We start from the raw sequence: 20,532 nt of genomic DNA, 5'->3' as shown, positions 1-20,532 counted from the left end.
CCCCCCCCCCCCCCCCCCCCGCCATCCAGCATGGAGATTCTCTTTCCCTTCTGGCCCTGAGCTCCTTAAGGGCTGTGCTCTCTCACCCTTACCCTTGACATAACAGCCTCCCAAATCCTATTCCTTGTTTTAGTCCAGAACAAGGCATTTAGTGAGCACGCAATAAATGTTGGTTCAGTTGAACTGGATTCCAGTGAGGGGTAGCCCCCTCCAACCAGCCAGCCCGTTCTATTTTAGAAAGTCTCTCATCGTTATGAGGTGACAATGCCGGCTCTTCATAATTACCACTCTTGGGTGATGGGGCATGGAGGTCTACGCCTCGAGGAGGCCCCCAGCGTCACACTGGTCACGACCATGTCTAGTGACATTTCTTTACTCCTCCGTTGCTACGCTCGTGACTGCCCCATGCTCCCAGTGTTTGGTTCACCTGTGACCCCCACACCATGTCCTAGGTACCGGATGCCCATTTTACCAGGGACCTTCACAGACATGACAGCACAACCCAGAGGATGAGGTGCCTGTGTGTCGGGCTGGCTCCATCCTGCCCCTCCAGGCCACAGCTGTGCGGGGAACCCACGTCAGCTCAGCCCGGCCTCACAGCCCTCCAACCCCCTGGGGACCTGGGAGGGAACCCCTAGCTACAGAGCCCCTGAAAGCTGAAGCCCTGCCATCTTACAGAGGAAATCCCTGGTACTCGAGAGATAATGTACCCTCTTTCGCATTTAATTTACAAACTACTTGCCCAACTCACACCTGCCCACGGCTTTCCTCCCAAGCAGGCTTTGGTGCTAAAAGTTCCTACCCAGGAATGTGTGTGTTGTCAGCTTTGCCTTTCAAAATCCTTCCTCTCCTTCCAAGCCAGCAGCCCTCTTGACGCCTCCTCCAGGCCCTCCTCATGGGATGTGGTCCTTTGTGAGGCTGGGACAAGGGCGAGGCAAGTGCGCATTTTAAGGAGGCGCGAACTCTGAGTCTACAAGGACCCTGAACGCTTCGGTGCCTCTCGCTGCCCTGGCTGCTGTGCTGGCCTCATCCCAATCCCAAATCCCGGTCCTTCCAGGCTCCTGCCAATGTTCCAATGGCCTGTAAACCGCTCCCAGTGTTCAAGGGCACATCCTAGTCACCTTTGTGACCCTGGGGCTTACCCCAGGGCTGGCACACAGCCGAGCTGGACAGAGGGGCAAACGAGTGTTCAGCAGCCTTGCCAGGCTCTTCTGGGCTCAGCGGGGAGGGGGTGGGGGGGTACAAGCAGAGAGGCACACCGGAAATGGGCTCTGACAGCAGTAATCAATAGTCGCTCTGTGAGCACAGCACCAAACTCTTTACATGGATTCTCTCTTCTAATCCTCACATTACCCTTTAAGGACGATATTATTATTAGTGCTATTTGTAGTGCAGCAACTGGAGTAAGGAGGGTAGTCGCCCCTTTAGGGGCAGGCGGCCGGTAAGGAACCAGGCTGGGCCTGACCCAGGCCTGGCTGACCCCGAGGCCCACACGCTATACTCCACGATGCTTACTATGCCCACTGTGCTGGAGGGGGGGGGCTTCCAGGTCATCTCTGCCCACCTTTCGTCAAGGGGCCGAGCTCCTGCCGGGCGTTCTGAGCTGCAGGGGAGCTGCTGAAGGCAAGGGCAGCCAGACCTCCCAGTTCGCCAGGAATGCCGCGGGGCTTTGAATGCTGGATTTTGGCATTCCCCTCCCTTAGCAGAGCTGAGGGTATGGCATTACTGGCTTCATGCAGTCACTCATTCATTCAAAACGATTCCTCTTATAGGTCAGGCTCTGAGTGTGCAAATAACACAAATAGAAACATCTGAAGCCCTGTAGAGCGGGGCCTCCTGCCCTCAGCACCACGGACACTGGGGGCTGAGAATTCTTTGTTGTGGGGCAGTGCCGGACATTGCTGGAAGTTCGGCGTATTAAGTCTGCTTCTGAGGACGTGGGGGTTCTCAGCCCATGGCTGTGGACATGAGGACCTGCTGAGCCCCCCGCCTTCGGTCTTGGCCACCTGGGCCCTGCACCTCAGGCCTGGGAGGCCGGTGTCAGGAGTGCTTTCAGAATGGCTGGGGGGTGGGGTTCTGACCAGAGACCCACAGAGGGAAGGGCGACAGCTTTGCGCATTGGGACTGAGTATCTACCAAGCGCCAGGCCCTAGCCACTCAGATCCGCAAAAGTTCGTTTTTTAAGAGCCGTTGGAGATGTCCCTCCCATTTCTGAGATGTGGAAAATGAGCCTGGAAGGCATGGAGGCATTTGTCTAAGTTCACGACGTTGGGGAGGTGGCATAGAAAGACCCTGCTGAGACTAGTTAGTGCCGGAACCAGGGCTGGAACACTCCCCCCGTCCTCAGCCCAGCCCGGGCCCTGCCTCGGGAGCCCTCCTGCCCTGGTCCACCTGTCGGCGATGCCCCAGTGGCTGCTACTGCAACATTTGGGGCCTGGGCGGGGGGCACCCAGCGCCTTCAGCACATCCAGGATGAGGCCATCACAGAAACGGGGGCAGAGGGACAGTCCCAGGAGGAGGAAGAAGAGGAAAGGGAAGAGGAAGAGAAGACACAGGGGGAGGAGGGGGAGGAGGAGGAAGAGAAGGAGAGGGGAGGAGGGAAGGGAAGCCTGGGCAGCCCAGCCTTGCCCTGCCCTTTCCAAGAGCCCAGCCAGGCTCCAGGTGACTAACCTCAGAGGGCTGAGAACACCCCATCACCAGCCCAGGGCCCAGCACTGGCCAGCTCTGAGGGGAGGGTGGGGCCTGAATGCATGCTTTCCAGGTTAACATCTGGTTTCATGTAACCATCTCCTCCCCTCTCGGGTTCTCCTGTCAAGTGCACTGGGTGGGGGGCTGTGGGGGGGTGCGGGGAGGAGGCATTATGGGTATGACTTTAGGGAAGTGGTTCACAACCAGGGCTCTTTTTCTCTCCTGGGAAAAACATTTGGCAATGCCCAGAGACATTTTTGCTCATCACAGTGGGGATGCTCCTGGCATCCAGTGGGGAGAGGCCAGGGATGCCGCTAAACTTCCTACTGAGCCAGGACAGCCCCCCAGTAAAGAGTTATCAGCGCACAATCTCAGCAGTGCCAAGGCCGAGGGGCCTGCCCCAGAGCTTTGAGGACAAGCCCTGACTCCCCACCTGCCTCCTGACTCCCGCGCTTAAGCCTCCCACTCCAGGGGGCAAGGAAGCTTAGAAGTCAAGTAGAGGGTGTCGCCAGCCCCTGCCCTCCCAGTACCCTATTTTTATTTGCACTGCCAGCTCGGGTCAAAACAAGGAAGTTGAATAGACCTCTCCCTCTCTGAGCCCCGGCCCGCAGGCAGACCCTGCCAAGGCCTTCCAGACACACACATCTACATGTTTGTCCCTTCTACCAGGATTTACAAGGGGGAAGAGGGTGAATCAAGGGTGGGGCTTTCCGAGTAGGGCCGGAAGACCTCGTATGGAGTATTTCTGCAGGTCCGGGGAGACACTGTCCTCTCCAGTACTTCAGGCCCACCAACACATCACTAGCCCAGCAGGAGCCGGACGGTCCACCATTAGCGCCTCACTCTTGGAGGGAAGGCCTGGCGCCCTCTTGAAATGCAAATGGCATTGGGTGAGGCAGCTGGTGAAGCCTCCCAGGGCACCTGGTCCTGTGGAATTTTCCCTGGGCTCTGGAGTGTGACGGTCTGAGCTCAGGGCCTCACTCTGCCCTTACAGGTCAGGCAACCTTGGGCAAGTCTCAGATCCTCCTTGAGCTTCTTGTCGGCAAAATGAGGATAATAAGGCTCTCTCCCTCACCAGTGTGCCGTGGGGGAGCAGTGAGTGTGGGAACTGTGGGAGCATAATGCAAATAGTAATTATGATTAACCTCTTCCCGCGGGTACCCGTAGGTAGGTTTTGAACACACTTGGCTTTGCGAGAGCGTGGTGGTGTGCACTGGGGGCAGAGGGGCTGGGAAGGGAGCGGATGAGGAGGCCAAGCCGGGGCCTTAGCTTCCTCGTGAGACTGTCTAGCATGGCGGCTTGGAGTTCAAATTCCAGCTCCACCACTCGCACTTGGTGGCCGATCTTTTGGGAATTTCTAATCCTCAGTACCTCAGTTTTCCTACCTATAAAGTGGGAACAACTAAAGTATCTACCTCATAGGGTTACCATGAGGATTTCATGAGACATCCAACATAAAGTGCCTAGACCTCTCGAACCACTTAATAAACTTTAGCTATCGTTGCTACTTGTTACAACGGAGGCCCCCAGCTCCCAGCCACACGGGTGGGCCAGGCTGGGGCCTTCAAATGCTTTCCGGTCAATCAGACTTCTTAATGCCCTTGGGCAACCCTGTGATGTCATCCCACCTGGTACATCCTTGACCAGGGCCTTTCTTGTCGATGAGATGGAATTTCTGGTGGTCGGGGGCTCCAGAGTCTCCCAGGACCTCTTGGGAAATACTGGGAGTGCCCAGGCGTTGGGGGGGAATTTGCGTAGGCAGGGGCATTGTGACGCCTCTTCGACAGCACAATTCCTTCTGTCTTCCTAAGGAGACACAGGGGCAGGGCTGGGGGCTGAAGTGTCAAGGCCTGGAAGGGTCTTTTCACCTTGACACTGATCCACTCTGCAGTGCCCTCTTCCCACAATCTCTCAGGACCTGTGACCTGTAGGTAGTGGGGTGAGTAGAGAGAGGAGGAAATTATCCTGGTTATTCAGGTACCTTCAAAAATCTTAATGACCCCCCATCGAGTCATCAGAAATTACTGGCGGGAGGGAATGTATCCAACCAACTCTCCCTTCTCTTTCTGTCTCCCCCAAGTTACAGAGGTGATGGCTGCAGGGAGGGAGGAAGGGGTGGATGGATGCATGGACAGACGAAGGAGTGGGAGAGTGTATGGGCAGGATAAGTGTTGGGAGGTAGCTAGACGGGGACGGGCAGATGCCCCCGATCTGAGCCCTGCTCACCTTTTGAGCCTCATCTCTTGCTAGGTTCCCCTCGCTCTATGCAGTAGCTAATTTCCTAAACGTGCCCCGCTCTCCCCACTCCAAGCCTTTGCATATGCCATTCCACGGATGGGTGGCTGGGTGGTGTGGCCGTGGGTGAAGGATAGACAGGCGGTCAGTAAATGGCTAGATGGGTGGATAGTTATGCTGTAGAAGATGGGATGGCAGGCCCAAGAGTCGGACTCCTTGAGCTTGAATCTGGCTCTACCGTTTTACTAGTTGTATGACCTTGGGCAAGTAGTTGGCTTCTCTGTAGTTCTGTTCGTTCATGTGGAAAATGGGCAGACTACAGGTGTCTACCTAGGGGTGGGCAGAGAGCTCAGGACGGTGCCCTGCAGAGTAAGCACTCAGGAACTATGAGCTGTTATTATGGGTGGGCAGGTAACTGGATTGATGGGTAGGTGGCTGAATGGGCCATCCTGTCCCCGTCTTCGAAAACCAGACCCTCCCAACACCAGACTCGGTGGGAACCTTCCAGGAATGTGTCAGAAATCCCACAGGTAGGAAGGGACCTGGTTTCTCCCTGGGGCCAGAGGGGACGGAGGCAGAACAAGCCAGTGACCTCCTGCCTCCTGCCACACTGGCTTGGGCTGGGCCCGGGACTGGTTTCCTTTCTGGTACTGCGTCAGCACTGACTGTTGGTTACGGGGCGGACTTTGGGGCCCTATGGCAGACCGGGAGCTGGGTGTTGACGACATGTGCACTGCTCAGATCTCACACCCTGATGGTAATGACCCTTAATTTCTGAGAGGTTGGGAGGGCCCAGGAGGGGAGGCTGGAGGAGAAGAGGGAGGGGGAAGAGTGGTAATCAGGGCTTACCCTCTCGGAACCCCTGACAGGGATTTCCACGGCTCTGGGGCGATGACGGCTTGCTTGAGAGAGGGAAGGAAGGTGGGAACAGGGCATTCTGGATGGTGTGGCCGGCATCACTGGCTCTGGGGAAAGCAGCCTGCCTCTTGGCCCAGGGCCTGAGGCACCTGTCAAGAAGGAGCCCAGGAGGCAGGCAGGGGTTCAGGGGAGCAGGGCACTACAACGTAGCCCACTCTACACCTTGTCTCAGCCCAAGGGGGAGGTGCTGGGCTAGGTGCCAGGTGACCTGAAACGAATCCCATGGGCTCTCTGGGCCTCAGTTTCTATATGTGCACAATGAGGACGTCCGGTCTCTCCATCTTGGACATTTGAAGGAAGGGGAACCGAATCTCATCCTGAGGACTTCTGACAGGACCCCTCCCCAGGACTGACCATAGGCCTGGACCCTGCCAGGAGTGTCCCCAGCCCGGGCTGTGCCACCCTCTTGGTGGGAACCTCAAGACGGGGCATGGTGGGGGAGACCTCCTTTAGGAAGGCCTGGCCAGTCAAGCCATAGCTGTCTTGTTTCAGTTGTCAATCACGGAATGGTTAAGATCATGGAGAGCCCGGGTGACGTGGTCAGTTACGCATCCGATTCTTGGTTTCTGCTCAGGTCATGATCTCAGAGGGGTGAGATCAAGCCCCGCATTGGGATCCGTGCTCAGCGGGGAGTGTGCTTCTCTCCCTCTGCCTCTCAAATAAACAAATAAATCTTAAAAAAAAAAAAAAAAGGAAGAAGAAGAAGAAGATCACGGCCTCTGCGCCTACTGTGCCTGGGTTCAAATCCCAGCACCGCTACTTCTCAGCTATGTGACTTGCCTAAATCACTTAACCTGTCTCTGCCTCAGTCCCTAGTCTGCAAAGTGAGGCTGTTAATAGAATCGACCTGGAGGGCCGCCTCCTCGCCGTGAGCTTCGAGCAGTACCTGCTTCCAGGTAGCTGCGGGCAGCTCTCTTGTTATTATTTCTGAACTCCAGACCACACCGACTCAGTCCTGCCTCCTGGAAGACCACGTTCCTCTGACTTCTCTGTCATACTCCAAGCACCATCTCATTTTATTCATCATCAAAGTGGCTTCAGGGTAAGGACTGACCTGTACTCTTCAGTGGGCACTTGAGAAGGATGGAGAGAGCTGGTGAAGTCCACAGCCCACCTGGAGCACAGGAAACTCACCCGGCACCCACACAGCTTGCCACACACAGCCCCCCCCCCACCTCCCTGCTGCCAAAGTGCCCTCCCACCGCCTTGCTCTACGTAGGTCTGGTTATTTGGACAGTCTTTCCAGCCCTCCTTGCCTGCTGTGTGATTTGGACAAATGACCTAACCTCTCTGATCCTTCTTTGTTTTTCCTCTGTTGGACTTCAAGTACAGAGGGATGAGTTGTTCGTACCCCTTGTTCATGGTGTGTTATCAGCCCTGGTCTCTGGAGGCCGCCTCTCTAGCACTCATTGTCTGCCTTCATCTCCAGTCCCCAACCATGTCGCTGCCTGCCCCAGCCAGAGGCGACCGCCCTAAAGTACTTAATGAGTATCTTCCTGTCCCATATCCTTCCTTATAAAATATATGTATTGTTGTTTTGCGCGCAGGTCGTCTCCATTACATTAGCGGCATGGTGTGTTTTAGATCTCATTCTGTTTACTTTGATGGCTCCCTACTGTTTTTAAGATCCAGCACCTGGCTCCCCGCTTTCCATCGCCATGTAGCCCACACAGAGCACCTAGCGTGTTTTATGTCTCTGCGCCCCCGCCAGGACTCCCAGGGCCTCCCACTCCCCATCCCCACAGATAACACCGCAATGATATCACACCCTTGGCCCTCTTTGGGGTGGTTTCTTTGGGGCATATTCCTAAGAACAGAATTGATTGGTCATAGATTAGGAGTAAACATCACTTCAAGTCTTCTTTTCTCCATCCGTGAGTGCATCCTTCCGTCCCCGTGGCGCTGATGACGGTAGTGGGTTAACACATGCGGCCCCCCGGCCCCATGGCTGACACAGGAGAGATGCTCCGTGGCTGTTCCCTCCAGACCTCAGGCAGAGCTGGAGGTAGGCCAGCCCTGGGTGGGCTCCCCGAGAAATGCAACCAGAGCTCAAAGTCCCAGCTCAAAGGTTGGCCTGCAGAGCCCGTGAGAAGTGTGTGCGGCTGCGCTGATTGCTAGAGGTACGGACTCATCTGGAATGTTTGAAGCTCCCATGGCCTGGGTGCAGGTCCTGGTGTGCCCGGGGAAGGGCTTACTACATCCCATTTCTCACTCTGTCCTGGGGGCCAGAGTAAGCTCCTCACACGGGAGATGCCAGACAGCCGTATTTGTTCTGCCCCCACTCTGCCAGCCAACGAGCATTTTCACCGGATGTGAAACCACAGCTGTGTACTGGCTACAGACAGAGAGACTGAGGCTCCGGATAGCTCCATGGTCTCACAGGAGGTTGGGGAGGAAGTGGCTCTAGACTAGGCATCCCCAGGCTCTCCCCTCTCGGACTCTTCAAAAGAAAATGTTTTCCATATTAAATTATGTTATTATCTATGGACTTTTCAGTTAAAACAAATGACCTACCAGCAGAGCACATTACTAAAAAGTGAAAAAGCAAAAAAACAGAAAACCCACATGTAGTCCCGGCATCCCAGCTGAATCTTCTCCATGGTTCTGCTCCCTTCCAGTCCCCGGCCACTTACAAATCCACTTTCCACATGTATAGTGCAATCTACATGGAAGTTTTGTTTTTTGCACTCAGCAACCTTTTTTTTTTTTTTAAACACGTGCACACACACACACACACGTTATTTCAGATGGTGGGGTGTGTGTTACAATGGGATGTTTTTGCTGGGCTCTCAAGGTGATCTTGCAGACACCTGCCCCACCCTGTCTCCCGGGCCCCAGTGGAATTTTCCTTCTTGAGGTTCTTTTGTTGAATTGTCATTGCCCTCTTGCAGCCTGGTAGGTCCTCTGTTCTGTCTTTGCTGTTCTCTGCTTAGCCCCTCTGCCCAGAGTCAGGGTAGGGACGGGGGCGGGAGCGTGCAGCTACCTGAAGCCACTATCTTGTTGAATCTCGTAATAACCTGACATTCACAGCCCCTGTTAATGTCACTCAGACAGATGGGAGCTCAGTCGTGGCCACACCCTGGCTAAACAGCAGAGTCAGGATTCAAACCTATTCCCCAGCCGGGATCCTTCCCACTATGACACGGTCCTCTCTCAGCAGAGCCCACGGTGACCAAGGGAAATGAGTCTCTTCCCAGCACCCCGCAACATACCACCCCCCACCCAGGGCTGGACTTGGATCTCCACACTCTCGGGGAACCGGGTAATGACTTTCTCTGAGCACCCCTCTCAGGATGTGGGAGTCCACCCCCACTGGACGTCATCTGAGCCTGACCTCATCTCCTGGCACCTGCCCAGCCCAGAGGAATGCCAAGGTCAGGGGATCGGAGCCCACCCTCCCCTGCAGGTGGAAGGAAACAGTTTCAGGAGCTGGTCTGGCATAAGGTGTCTCCAGCCTGGAACAAGAGGCTGGACCAGAGGGTCTGTAGCTCAGGAGCGTGTGGGAGCTGGGGGTGCTGACCTTCGCCCCCGCAGATGCCTGGCTAGGGGTGCAGGGGACCTCGGCACCTCCCCCGCACGGAGTGCATTCTCCCAGCCAAGAGTGCTTGGCTTTGTTGGATGTAGGCTGGGTCTCTGGGAAGACCACGGCTTCTGGGCCCCTCACCCCATAGTCCAGAAGTGGCCAGGAAAGTCGGCTCTTGGAGGTTCCTAAGTCACTGAGGAGCCGCGACTTAATTACAGGATTGGGTTTTGGCTGTTTCGAGGGGAGCATGTTATTTGGCTGTTTCTTTTACTGGGGGAGCAGGATGAGATGTTGTTATGAGCTGGAGGAGGGGCCCCGCCACAGCAGCAAAGGGCACAGGGCTTGACCCTGCCCCAGGGGACTCAGCCTCCAAAGCTGCCCCGGCCGCTGGGGCAGAACTGGCAGAGAGGGAGTGCCCATCGTTGAACCCAGGCCTTCCACAGACTGCCCCCCCAGCAGCCCCCACCAACGGGGACTGAAATCCGGGTGAAATGGGTGGGGAAAGGGCAAAAAGAACCTGACATTCAGACTCTGCAGCCTGCCGGCCTTCGGGTGTTCACGATCACACGGATTCCCCCTCTTCCTCCATTCTCGGCCGAAATGCACCCAGAAAGCGGGCGGGGTGGGGGGGCAGCAAGGCGAAGAAATGAACAAAAAAACGTGGGCACCAGGCCCTGTGCTGGCATGTCACACCCACGATCTTATTGAATCTTCCTGACAACCCTCTGAGGGGCACTAGGCCTCCCACACTACAGATGAGGACACCGGGGGCGCCTGGGGGGCTCAGTTGGTGAAGCGTCTGCCTTCGGCTCAGATCACGATCCCAGGGTCCTGGATGGAGCCCTGCATTGGGCTCCCTACAGACCTGCTTCTCCCTCTCCTTCTGCCCTTCCCCCTGCTCGTGCTCACGCACGCTCTCTCTCCATCTCAAATAAATAAAATCTTTTTTAAAAAGATGAGGAAACCGGCTAGAGCATTTTTTACTTTCCTATATGCAAAGTGTCCATCAAGACCTCCCTTTCTTCCAGAGAAATGTCCCACAGACTAAAAACTTTGCTCTGTTTCTACCACCGGCGCACAAGTCCTGCCCCCACTCCTCTCCTACTTGTAGTAACGAAGTAAGTAGCCGATTCACCGATTCACCGAGCAGCGAGCAGCCGAGCAGCCTCCCTTAGCCCCTCAGCCCGCCTCTCCTCTTCCTGCATCCTTCAGCCTGTGCCACATGAGTGTCCTCAAAGCACAACCGTCGGGGCGCCCGGCTGGCTCAGTCAGTGGAGTATGTGACTCTTGATCTCGGGGTCATGAGTTCGAGCCCCATGTGGGGTGTAGAGATTACTGAAAAAACAAACAAACAAACAAAACCCTACAGTTGTTACCGGTCACCAGCGCCTGCTCCGGGTAAGCACTGCTTCTAGACCAGAGCTGCTCAAACCTTAACGTGCTCCTGAGTCACCTGCGGACCTTGTTCAAACCTAGACCCTCTGCTGGGCGCCTTGGTCCATCAGCTCGCTGCATCTCATAACAAGCTTAAACCAATAACCTGTTTGACAGACAGACGGAGGCCCAGAGAGGTTGCCCCGTGTCTGGGATGGGGTTTCTACAGTGCTAGTCGATTCTACACTTCTAGTAAGATCCCAGGTGATACAGAGGCTGCTGATTCATGGACCATACTTGCAGGCTCTCCTGCCTACTTATTTTTCTTTAATTTTTTTATTCTTTATTTTTTTTTAAGATTTTATTTATTTATTTGAGACAGAGAGTGAGTGATTGAAAGCACAAGCCAGAGGAGGGGCAGCAGGAAGGGGCAAAGGGAAGGGAGAAGCAGACTTTGAGTGGGGAGCCTGATGAGGGGCTCGATCCAAGATGCTGGGATCATGACCCGAGCTGAAGGCAGACGCTTAACCGACTGAGCCACGCAGGGGGCCCATCTTCTTTATTTTTAATTGAAGTGTAGTTGACACACTTTTCTCTTTAGTTTTGAATAGCAAATACATTTACATGGCCGGAAAATGAAAAAGTATAAAAAGGCACTCAGTCGAAATTCTCCCTCCCACTTCTACCCCCCATCTGCCCAGTTCCCCCCATATCCACCCCCAGTAACCACTTCTAGTAGTTTCTTATGTATCTCTCCACAGCTTTCTGTGCCAGTACACACATAAGATCATACTTATCTTGCCCCAGAGAGTGGCAAACTACACACACTGTTTTGTCGCAGGTATCAGTGTATCTCGGAGATAACTGGACCCAGTCGGCTGACTCATTCTTCGGAGTGGCATTATTATTCCATTGTGTGGACGTGCCATAAGTTCCTTAACCAGTCATCTCCAGATGGACAATTTAGGTTGTTTCCAATCTTACCAACTGGTCTTTTTCAGTCCATGATACCCTGGCCAACCTTGCCGTGACCTCCCTCTCACCCCCCAGTTCCCAGCTTCCGCCACACTGAGCTCCTGCAATGTCCTTCACGCCCCCTGCACGTCCTCCCCCGATGCTCCAGCCCACCCTGACTGCTGCTGCTCTGAACCTCTGTCCCCCAGTCTCCTCCTTCTCATTTACTTCCCCTCTTCATTTCTTTTTTTTTTTTTTTAAGATTTTATTTATTTATTTGACAGAGACAGCCAGCGAGAGAGGGAACACAAGCAGGGGGAGTGGGAGAGGAAGAAGCAGGCTCATAGCGGAAGAGCCTGATGTGGGGCTCGATCCCAGAACGCCGGGATCACGCCCTGAGCTGAAGGCAGACACTTAACGACTGAGCCACGCAGGGCCCCCCCCTTCATTGCTCCACGTGTCTCTCTCTTGTCTCCCCAATAGATTACAGCAACTAGAATGTTGATGCCGTGTCTTTGATTTCTCTGGATCCTTCACGGCCCACAGCTGGCACAGAGAAGTTCTCTAGAATGGTGGAGGATTGCAAATGAATGGAGCCGCTCCCTGGTGGCTCTGCTGGGGCTGGTTCAAGGTAGAAGAGCCCAGGAGCTACCCTAGGTGGGAAAACTTCATGGCTCCGAGGTCTCCAAGAAAGTCTCCACCTCATGCCTGACTGTCTAGAGCACTTGGGCAGTTTATGATAATGTCCAGGGCAGGATAGGACATCTGGGTTTCCCTTGTGCCCTCCCCGTGTGGACGGTGGGAGGAAGCATGGTGCGGAGATTGGAGGGTGGAGGGATGGGTGGTATGCGTATGTGTGTCCTTCCCTTCCCTATTAACATCCTTGTCATCTTTCACGGGCCAGCTCAAGTCTCAAATCTTCCAAGAAGCGTTCCTGGACTTCTCCAGCCCATGCCGATTTCCCGTCCTCTGAATTCCTGCTGTGCGTATAGGTGACACCAATCACTGTTCTGAGCTCAGTCGTCATGGTCTACCACCTTGGGTCACGTACACCTCATCTCCCTGATGAGACCTCAAGATCCTTCAAGGTAGAAATAAAGCTTCTCTAATTTTCCTATATTCCCAGGTACCCCCAAACCCTCAACCCAGAACCAGGCAGCTGGGAGAGCCTCCATAACTGCTCCTGGAATGAATAGCAGTGGGTCTCAGGATTGCCGTGGTAGTTGGTGGGGTGAGACAGGGCTGACCACAGGCGTGTCTCCAACCAATAATATTTGGGGAATACAAGGGTTTCTAAAGATGCTCCTGTTTCCCCTACCCAAGCCCATCTGTTCCTCTTCCCTCTTGCTGGAAAACAATGACCTCACAGCCACAAGCCCCAAAAGCTCAACTCATCCTGTCCCTTAACCTGGAGCAAGTAAAGGGGACTTTAAAAAAATGTCACTGTCATGGAAAACAAAAGCAAGGGGTGGTACTAAATCAGAGCTTAAAGGCACACGACAAGCAAATGCAACGTGTGACTCTTGATTGGACTGTGGATTGGAAAAAAACTAAATAAAAATGACATTTGGGGGGTAATTGAGAAATTTTTAATACTTCAGTGTGATAACTCTTATGGTCACTTAGAAGAATGTCCTGATTCTTTTTTTTTTTTTTTTTTTATTCGACAGAGATAGAGACAGCCAGCAAGAGAGGGAACACAAGCAGGGGGAGTGGGAGAGGAAGAAGCAGGCTCACAGCAGAGGAGCCTGATGTGGAGCTCGATCCCATCACGCCGGGATCACGCCCTGAGCGGAAGGCAGACGCTTAACCGCTGTGCCACCCAGGCGCCCCATGAATGTCCTGATTCTTAGGCAATGGATATTGAAGTATTGGCATGCATGGGGAGATGGGCCAGGATATCTACACGTTTCCACCTTCAGCAAAATGAAAATGAAAACATAAAGGTGTGTGTGTGTAGAGAGAGAGAGAGAGGGCATGCGTGCAAATGCGGTAACATGTTGACAATCCAGGAGAAAGGTGTACAGGTGGTCATTTAATGAGTCTTCCAAAATTTTCAGAATGAAAAGTTGAAGGGGAACCACCTTTGATACAAAGAGCTGGACGATTGCAACTATCTGGGGGCACTCAGGGGGAAATATAGGGACTGTCTGTGACTGGTCACCCCCACCAGCTGTCCACTCCCTGCTACCAGGAAGTGTGGAAATCCAATCCCTTGGCTGGGCTCATCCTCTACTCTCAGCAACTTGCACAGTCTCCCAGTCATCAACTCCCAGGACCCCACCTAGGGCTGCGGCCACCAGGCACCCCAGCTAGGACTGTTCCCCCCAGCACCTTAAAGGGCCAGGGCTCCTCTCCCTGGGGGAGGGAACTGAACCCTAAGTGGGCTCGACACACCCTGAGTTTTTAAAAATTATGTTTACTTAACCCACCTTGAGTTTCTAAAAATTATATTCACTTCACTTTACAGAAAAGAGAATTTGATGTACCAAGAAACGCCCAGATTTAGTCGCCCCACATTCTCTTTGGAGCTCAGTCACTGTGGCTATTTTCCACCTTTGTCAACGGATAGGGATACTCCTTTATTGTTTTTCCTCCTTTATCTTTTTTTTTTTTTTCTCCTGATGGCCATTTCCTTATAATCCACTGCAGGCTCATGGCCCACAGTTTCGAGGGCCCGCAGACCCCTGCCGCCGGCCCGCTTCGGCAGCCAGTGCCCCAGTGCCGGACAAGGGTCCTTGCCGCAGCGCCCGTATTGACCTGGTCATGAACCTCCTTCGAAGTAGGGAACGAGCCCGCCTCCTCCTCCGCCCGGGGAGAGAAGGGGTGGAGGAGGAGGGCCCGCAGGGGACCTGGGGGAGGCCGGCGGCTCGTCTTCCAGGCTGGGCGTGGGCCCGGCGAGGTCCCCAGCCCACCGGGCCGTGCCAACAATGGCCTGTTGTGGAAGGAGGCGGGCAGGAATGCGGCCGGGGGAGTCGGGCGGCGGGGCGGGGCGGGGCCGGGGCTCGGCGGCAGCCACTTACCTGTCCAGGTAGCTCGCATTTCCAGGCGAGCGGCGGCGCCCGCAGCACCTGTCGCCGGTGCGCGCGGGCGGGGAGCCGGGCGGGGGGCATGGGCTGCTAGAGGCCCCTGGGGAGCCGGTGCGGAGTGGGGTCCGGGGCAGGGCGAGGCCGGGGGAGGGAAGGTCCTTCCCCGGGGGCCGCGCGGCCGGCGGCAGCATGAAAAAGAACCAGACGGTACAGGGCACCTTCAGCAAACTCTTCGGCAAGAAGCACGCCAACCCCCCCAGCACCTCCCTCTACGCCACCAACCCCCCCTGGATTTTCACCCAGGAGGCCCCGGAGGAAGGAAGCCGGGACTTCGGTAAGCGCGCGCGGGGTGGCGGGCCCCGGGCCCCGGGGGAGGCGGGAGGCGGGAGGCGAGGCCGGGAAGGAACACGTTGCAACCTGCGCACCGGCCGCCGAGGCGCTGCCGGGAAGGGGAGGCGGCCCGGCTGGGGTCCCGGGAAAGGGCCGAGGGGGCAGAGGTGCGGGGAAGGAGGGAGGCCCCTGCCGCTCGCCGCTGACCCTGGCCGCCGCCCGAGGTGATGATGTTCCCTCCTCAGGGAAACTTCTGAGTTACTGTTGTCAGAAGGGCTTCCTGGGGTTTATTCCCCCCAGCCGAGGACCGGGGTTAGGGGGATCCCTTCAGCCCTCGCCCTTTCTGCCGCGCTCTGTTCCTCCCCTGGCCCAGGTCACAGGCAGAGAGAGGGGCTGCTATCTGGGGTGCTGACACGCTTGGCTCTCTGCACGGGGGGCGGGCGGCCCAGGAACACTCAACAGGAGCCCCTGCTGGCAAGATGACCAGTGGGTGTGAGACACCAGAGTCCCTTCCTGGGGTCACAGGCTCTTGCCAGCTCGGCCTGGGGCCTGGGTTGTCTATGGGCTCAGACCCAGGAGCCCAAGATGGGACAGCAGAGGCCAGGGAGGCCCTCCTGACTGGCAGCCACCTCGCCCCTAGAGTTAGGGTGGTATACCTCTGCAGGTGCGTGGCCCAGCCCTGGCACTCTGGCTGTGGGTCACCTGGTCACCGCATCTTTTTGCAGTTTGTACCGTCTATAACTGAGGGCAAACCAGTGCGATGGGGACAGGAACTCACTTCCTGTGTATGAGCTGAAGCCTGGGGCCCAAAGACCATCACCCGTCACTGCTTTCGCTCCCCTGCCTTCATTGTCACCCCAGTGTCCTCCCTGATCTTCGTGGCCACGGTACCATGACCCACAAGAGGATGTCACAGCCTGAGCCCTGCCATTGGGTTCAGTTCAGCACCCGGGTTGTCACAGTGGGGACACAAGTCACCTGGACAGGAGAGGACAAACAAGATACCACCTCTTCCTGTCCCAAGGATCTCAGACCAGGGGGTGAACAGAGCTCCCATACATCTTTTTGACCATTCTGAGCCTTTGCTGTAAAACACGAAGTGCGTAAGGAGCAGAGAGGAGACACGACCTCTGCTTGGAGCAAGGGTTTGAGCTGAGAGGGAAGGGCATCAGCATTTTGCAGAGCGAACAGCAGAGCAAAGGCTGGGAGGGGCAGAGCAGTTTGGAGGCGCAGTTTAGGAGCTTACTAATACGTGTGTGCTGCCAAGCGTAGTAACTCTGTGGGGCCCGAACACCCCTCCTCGCCTGTGCAGCACTTACAGACCCCTTGTTAGGTGCAAGGTACCATTCTAAAGTCCGTATGTTGTTGACTTGTTGGACCCTCACCCAACAATCCCCATGGAGTCAGTGAGGCAGGTACTGTTCGTCAGATGGAAACTGAGGCACAGGGAGGTTAAGTAACACGCCCAACATCACACAGCTTTACAAGGCCGTGCCAGGATTTCCTTGTATACAATTCAATGATTATTAGGAGACTTACTGAGTTGTGCGACCATCACCACAATTCGGTTCGAGAACCCTTCCGTTACCCCAAAACTTCCCTCATGAGGCAGAGCCTATATTTGAACCCCACAGCCGGGCTCCAGAGACCACACTCTTAGCCAGCTTGCTGAATTAACTTAGCGGGAGGTGATTCAAGGGTGAATTTGACTTAAGAGGCACCTGCCTGAGAACACGTTTCCCGCCACCCCTCCCCCAACACACACACACACGCACACACACACACGCACACACACACCTTTCCTAAGTGGAGACTTCAGAAATGCTTTAGACCCTTCTCTGTATTTTTGCCTGCACTAATCAGGCTGCTGGTGGGGATCAGTCCCTCTGGTGAGGGAAGCGGAGGCATCATGCCCTGTCACCTAGGGCCAGCTGCAGCCTTCACCAGCCTGGGCAGGGCTGAAGCCCAGGGGGCAGTTCCTCCCATTCCCAGGGCAGGGCTGGGCCTCCAGCTGACTCAGCCTGGTTGCACCCTGCACATGGAGGGGTGGAAAACAACGTGCACCCAGGGGGATGGCTCCCAGTGTTTCCGGGGTGTTCCCCAGGATGTCAGTGGGTATGGCCCAGGGCCTCTTCCCTGCTGACAGAAGGGGCCAATGTTGGAGATTCTGTGATGGCATGGAGATACCAGACCTGCCTTTGTCTATAAAGTGAAGGCTAGCCACTCCCTGGGCCTCAGTTTTTTCTTCTGTGAAATGGGGATGGTGTCCAGATGGTCTACAGAATGGGTGCTTGAGGTTTGTACATGGCAGTGGTTTGAAGACCTTAAAAAGAAAAGACCGAAAAGCAAGAATTGGCCAATTATAGCCCTGGCTCAAGTCTGGCCCCTGGCCTGTTTCCACAAATAAAGTTTTATTAAAACAGCCAGTCATGCGCATGATTTACATATCGTTTGTGGCTGCTTTCATGCTACAGTGGCATTGTCGCTGCCATAGAGACCGTATGGCTCACAAAGCCCAAAATATTTACTAGCTGGGCCTTTACAGATAAAAAAGGATGACTACTGTATGATTTATTATGTTCAGGTCATTTCGACTCTGAGCGCTTCTTGACCTTACCTGCTACAGCATCTCCCCCTGACACAGCCAGAGACTGGAGGAAACTGAGGCCATCTTAAGGGTTAGGATTAGTATTCCGTAGTGTCCCCGAGTCTGTAACATTCTCTGAGATGCTGGTGCTATTTGGCCCCAGAGAACAGGTGGTGGAACGGAGGGGGAAATCTATGCAGAAGTGTGTACGGGAATTAAGGGGTAACTGGTAACTCTGTGGCTACAGCCACATAAAAATCTGTTTGCATAAGGGTAGGCTGGGCGCCGTGGCTAAAATGCAAACAGTCACGTGAAGGTGGTGATGGCTATGTTTTTCTTTAAACAATTTCCTTGACATATATTCTAATAACTATTAGGAGAGCTTCACTTAATACAAATGCAATCCTAATGAAGCCTCCTGCCTGCCCCCAGTCCACGGAGGGGTCTTAAAAGGCCGCACGATTGTTTTCGAAATGCTTAAGAAAGCAGAGATGTGGATCTTTGCGAATCCTTGACTAGGGACAAGCTGCGGCAGCCAGAAACAAGGGTGACTGTTCTTCTGGACTCCTCCCTTGCGCCTTGGATGAATTAGCCCACCTTCTTTATTCCCCCGCCATGCCCCCCCACCCCAGCAATGGGTCGTCCTCTATTTCTTGCCTTGTTCCTCCAAATGTAAATTGCTCTTGTTACAACGACATAGGACGCTTATTACAGATGCAGATTCTTGCGGTCCCACTCAGGCACACAGTGTCAGAATCACTGGGCCAGGGCCCGGGGTCTGGATTTTTCACCAGCTCTTGGGTGATTCTGTTGTAGGGGGAGACTGGAGATTTGTGGGGTTTCCTTCCCTAGATGGGGTATGGCTATTCTCTTTCCTCCTAGGACTTCCTGCAGGCCTAAATAAATGTGCAGGGACCGGAGCCAGCTCCTGGCCGGAGAACCCCAGTGGTCCCCAGGGTTGGCTGCTGGTTCTAGCAACCCTGCTCCTGGGGGCCCCTGACCTTGTGTCTCAGGCCAGACTGAAAGGTAGGAAGCTGTGAACCCCTGGAGCTGAGCGTGTATTTCCTGCCTGGGCCAGGCTGGCACCAGCCTCCCGAAGGCTGACCTGGGCCTTGCAGGGGTGTGAAGGAGACTGTTGTTTACTCCTGTCTCCAGGAGGTGCGCTGCAGTTTGCTGGCCGGTCAGTGCACACATACACGCCCATTGTCCAAGCTCCCCTTGTCCCTGTGGTTCAACTCCAGAAGGCTCTCCCTTGACCACAGCAGACCAGCTACGGGTGCCCCTTCTCTCCCAGCCAGTACATTCGTAACATTAACAATAATATCATCATTATTATCAGTTATTTACTGACCCAGGCACCATGCTAAGAACTACATACGTTTTCTCAAATGAGGAAACAGTCAAAAGGCTCAGGTAGGTGAAAAGCCTCAGTCATTTCAGCTCAGGGCAGCTCAAATGTTAACCTGCCTGGGGCGTGTGAAGATCAGATTCTGATGCGGTAGGTTCGGGTAGGGGGAGACTGCACTTCCAGGGTCCCCAGGTGGAGTCCTTGGGCGGGGCGGGTCTGCGGTGGGTCCTAACTAGGAAGCGGAGGGCCTGGTCTGCGGAGCAGCCCCTCCAGGCCCCACCCCCAGGGCCCCGCCCCTCTGTCCCCTCTCCTCTACCTGTGGCTTCCTGCTCAGGCCCAGCCCAACCTTCAGCGTCCCCTCTGCCCTTGGACAAAGGCCTCTCTCTGGTGCCTGGGTCAGGCCTGCTGGGGCTTGCTGGGACAGACTGGCCTTTTCAGGTTCCTGTCATGTGGACCTGTTAATTAGCAAGGAAGGGCCTCATTAATGTCATTTGTAGGTTACATTTGTGGGGCCCACCTGCTGCTTCTCTGAAAGGCTGGGGCTCCTTAGCGACCAAGGATTGGGTGCTCCATCTCTGTGGGGTGGAGGTGGGTCTGTTTGGGGGTTCTGGGTTATTCTGTGTCAAGGCAACAAACTCCCTTGGGTACAGTCCCACCCCTCCTAAGCCCCTGGGATTAGACCCGGGGCCAGTGCTCTTGGGACCATTTGGGGGCTTCTGGAAATTTGGGGCCCCACACCATCACCCCAGCCCTCCTCTTGTCCCTGCCAGCTCCTTTCCCTCCTCTGATTTTGGGAAGCTTCCTGCGACGTAGGAGTAATGATCTGCATTGGACAGGTAGGGAAACAAAGCTTGAGAAAGTGCTCAGAAATCCCCGGACGACACATCGAGGAGCCGCTGTGTGACCCCAGATCTGATTCCTAGGTCCACTTGTTTCCTCTAGACTGCACCCCATGTTGAGTGACTGGAAAAACAGGAGACGGAGTTAAGAGATCCCAGATCTCCGCATTATTTCCCTGCTGTGCTGGCTGTGGCCAGAGGCGTTGCCTGGGCTCGAATCTTGGCCCCTTCCGCTCTCCAGCTGTAGGACCTCGGGCAGGGGACCTAACCTTTCTGAACCTCGGTTTCTTCATCTGCAAAATGGGAATAATAAGAGTGCCTCCCCCAAGGTTTGTGAATGGGAATGTACAGAGTGCTTCGAATGGCGCCAAGCTCATAATACACGCTTAATAGATGCTAGACATTCGCATTTCTTTATTAATTTTCTCTCTAGTTCAGACCTGTCTAGGATTTGGGGAAAGAGCTAAAGGACGGTCCCAAGCCTCAGCCTCCACAGAGACTTGTGGCCGCTTTGGAGCTGGGTGAGGAAGAGCATTTTATCAGGCTTTCGACCCTGAACTTGGGAGGAAAGACATGCCAAAGACCCAGTGAGACGCTGCTCCTTTTGGCAAGAAGGGGAGAAAGGGGAGGCTGGGAGGGAGGCAGCAGCTGTGCCCAGCCCTCAGCTTCCCCAGAGCAGGCCACCCCACCCACCCCACCCTCTACAC

General features: G+C 55.0%; 2 protein-coding genes across 2 annotated transcripts in view; one reads left to right on the top strand and one right to left on the bottom strand.

The window, feature by feature from the left end:
- Positions 1-14,805, bottom strand: part of GUCA1ANB (GUCA1A neighbor) — a 15,798-nt gene extending 993 nt beyond the window's left edge. Inside the window, exons 1-2 of the mRNA XM_040643435.1 lie at positions 14,716-14,805; positions 14,545-14,627 (exon numbers count right to left, since the gene is read on the bottom strand). Coding sequence (XP_040499369.1) covers positions 14,545-14,627; positions 14,716-14,805 — 173 coding nt within the window. The remainder of the gene's footprint in view (positions 1-14,544; positions 14,628-14,715) is intronic.
- Positions 14,806-14,857: 52 nt separating this feature from the next.
- The window catches only part of CUNH6orf132 (chromosome unknown C6orf132 homolog), a 33,064-nt gene continuing 27,389 nt past the window's right edge, over positions 14,858-20,532 (top strand). Inside the window, exon 1 of the mRNA XM_040643478.1 lies at positions 14,858-15,055. Coding sequence (XP_040499412.1) covers positions 14,911-15,055 — 145 coding nt within the window. The 5' untranslated portion in view covers positions 14,858-14,910. The remainder of the gene's footprint in view (positions 15,056-20,532) is intronic.

This window comes from Ursus maritimus, unplaced genomic scaffold (assembly GCF_017311325.1).
Source record: "Ursus maritimus isolate PB19 unplaced genomic scaffold, ASM1731132v1 scaffold_29, whole genome shotgun sequence".
In the NCBI taxonomy this organism is placed as follows: domain Eukaryota; kingdom Metazoa; phylum Chordata; class Mammalia; order Carnivora; family Ursidae; genus Ursus; species Ursus maritimus.
This window is presented reverse-complemented; position numbering and strand designations above follow the sequence as displayed.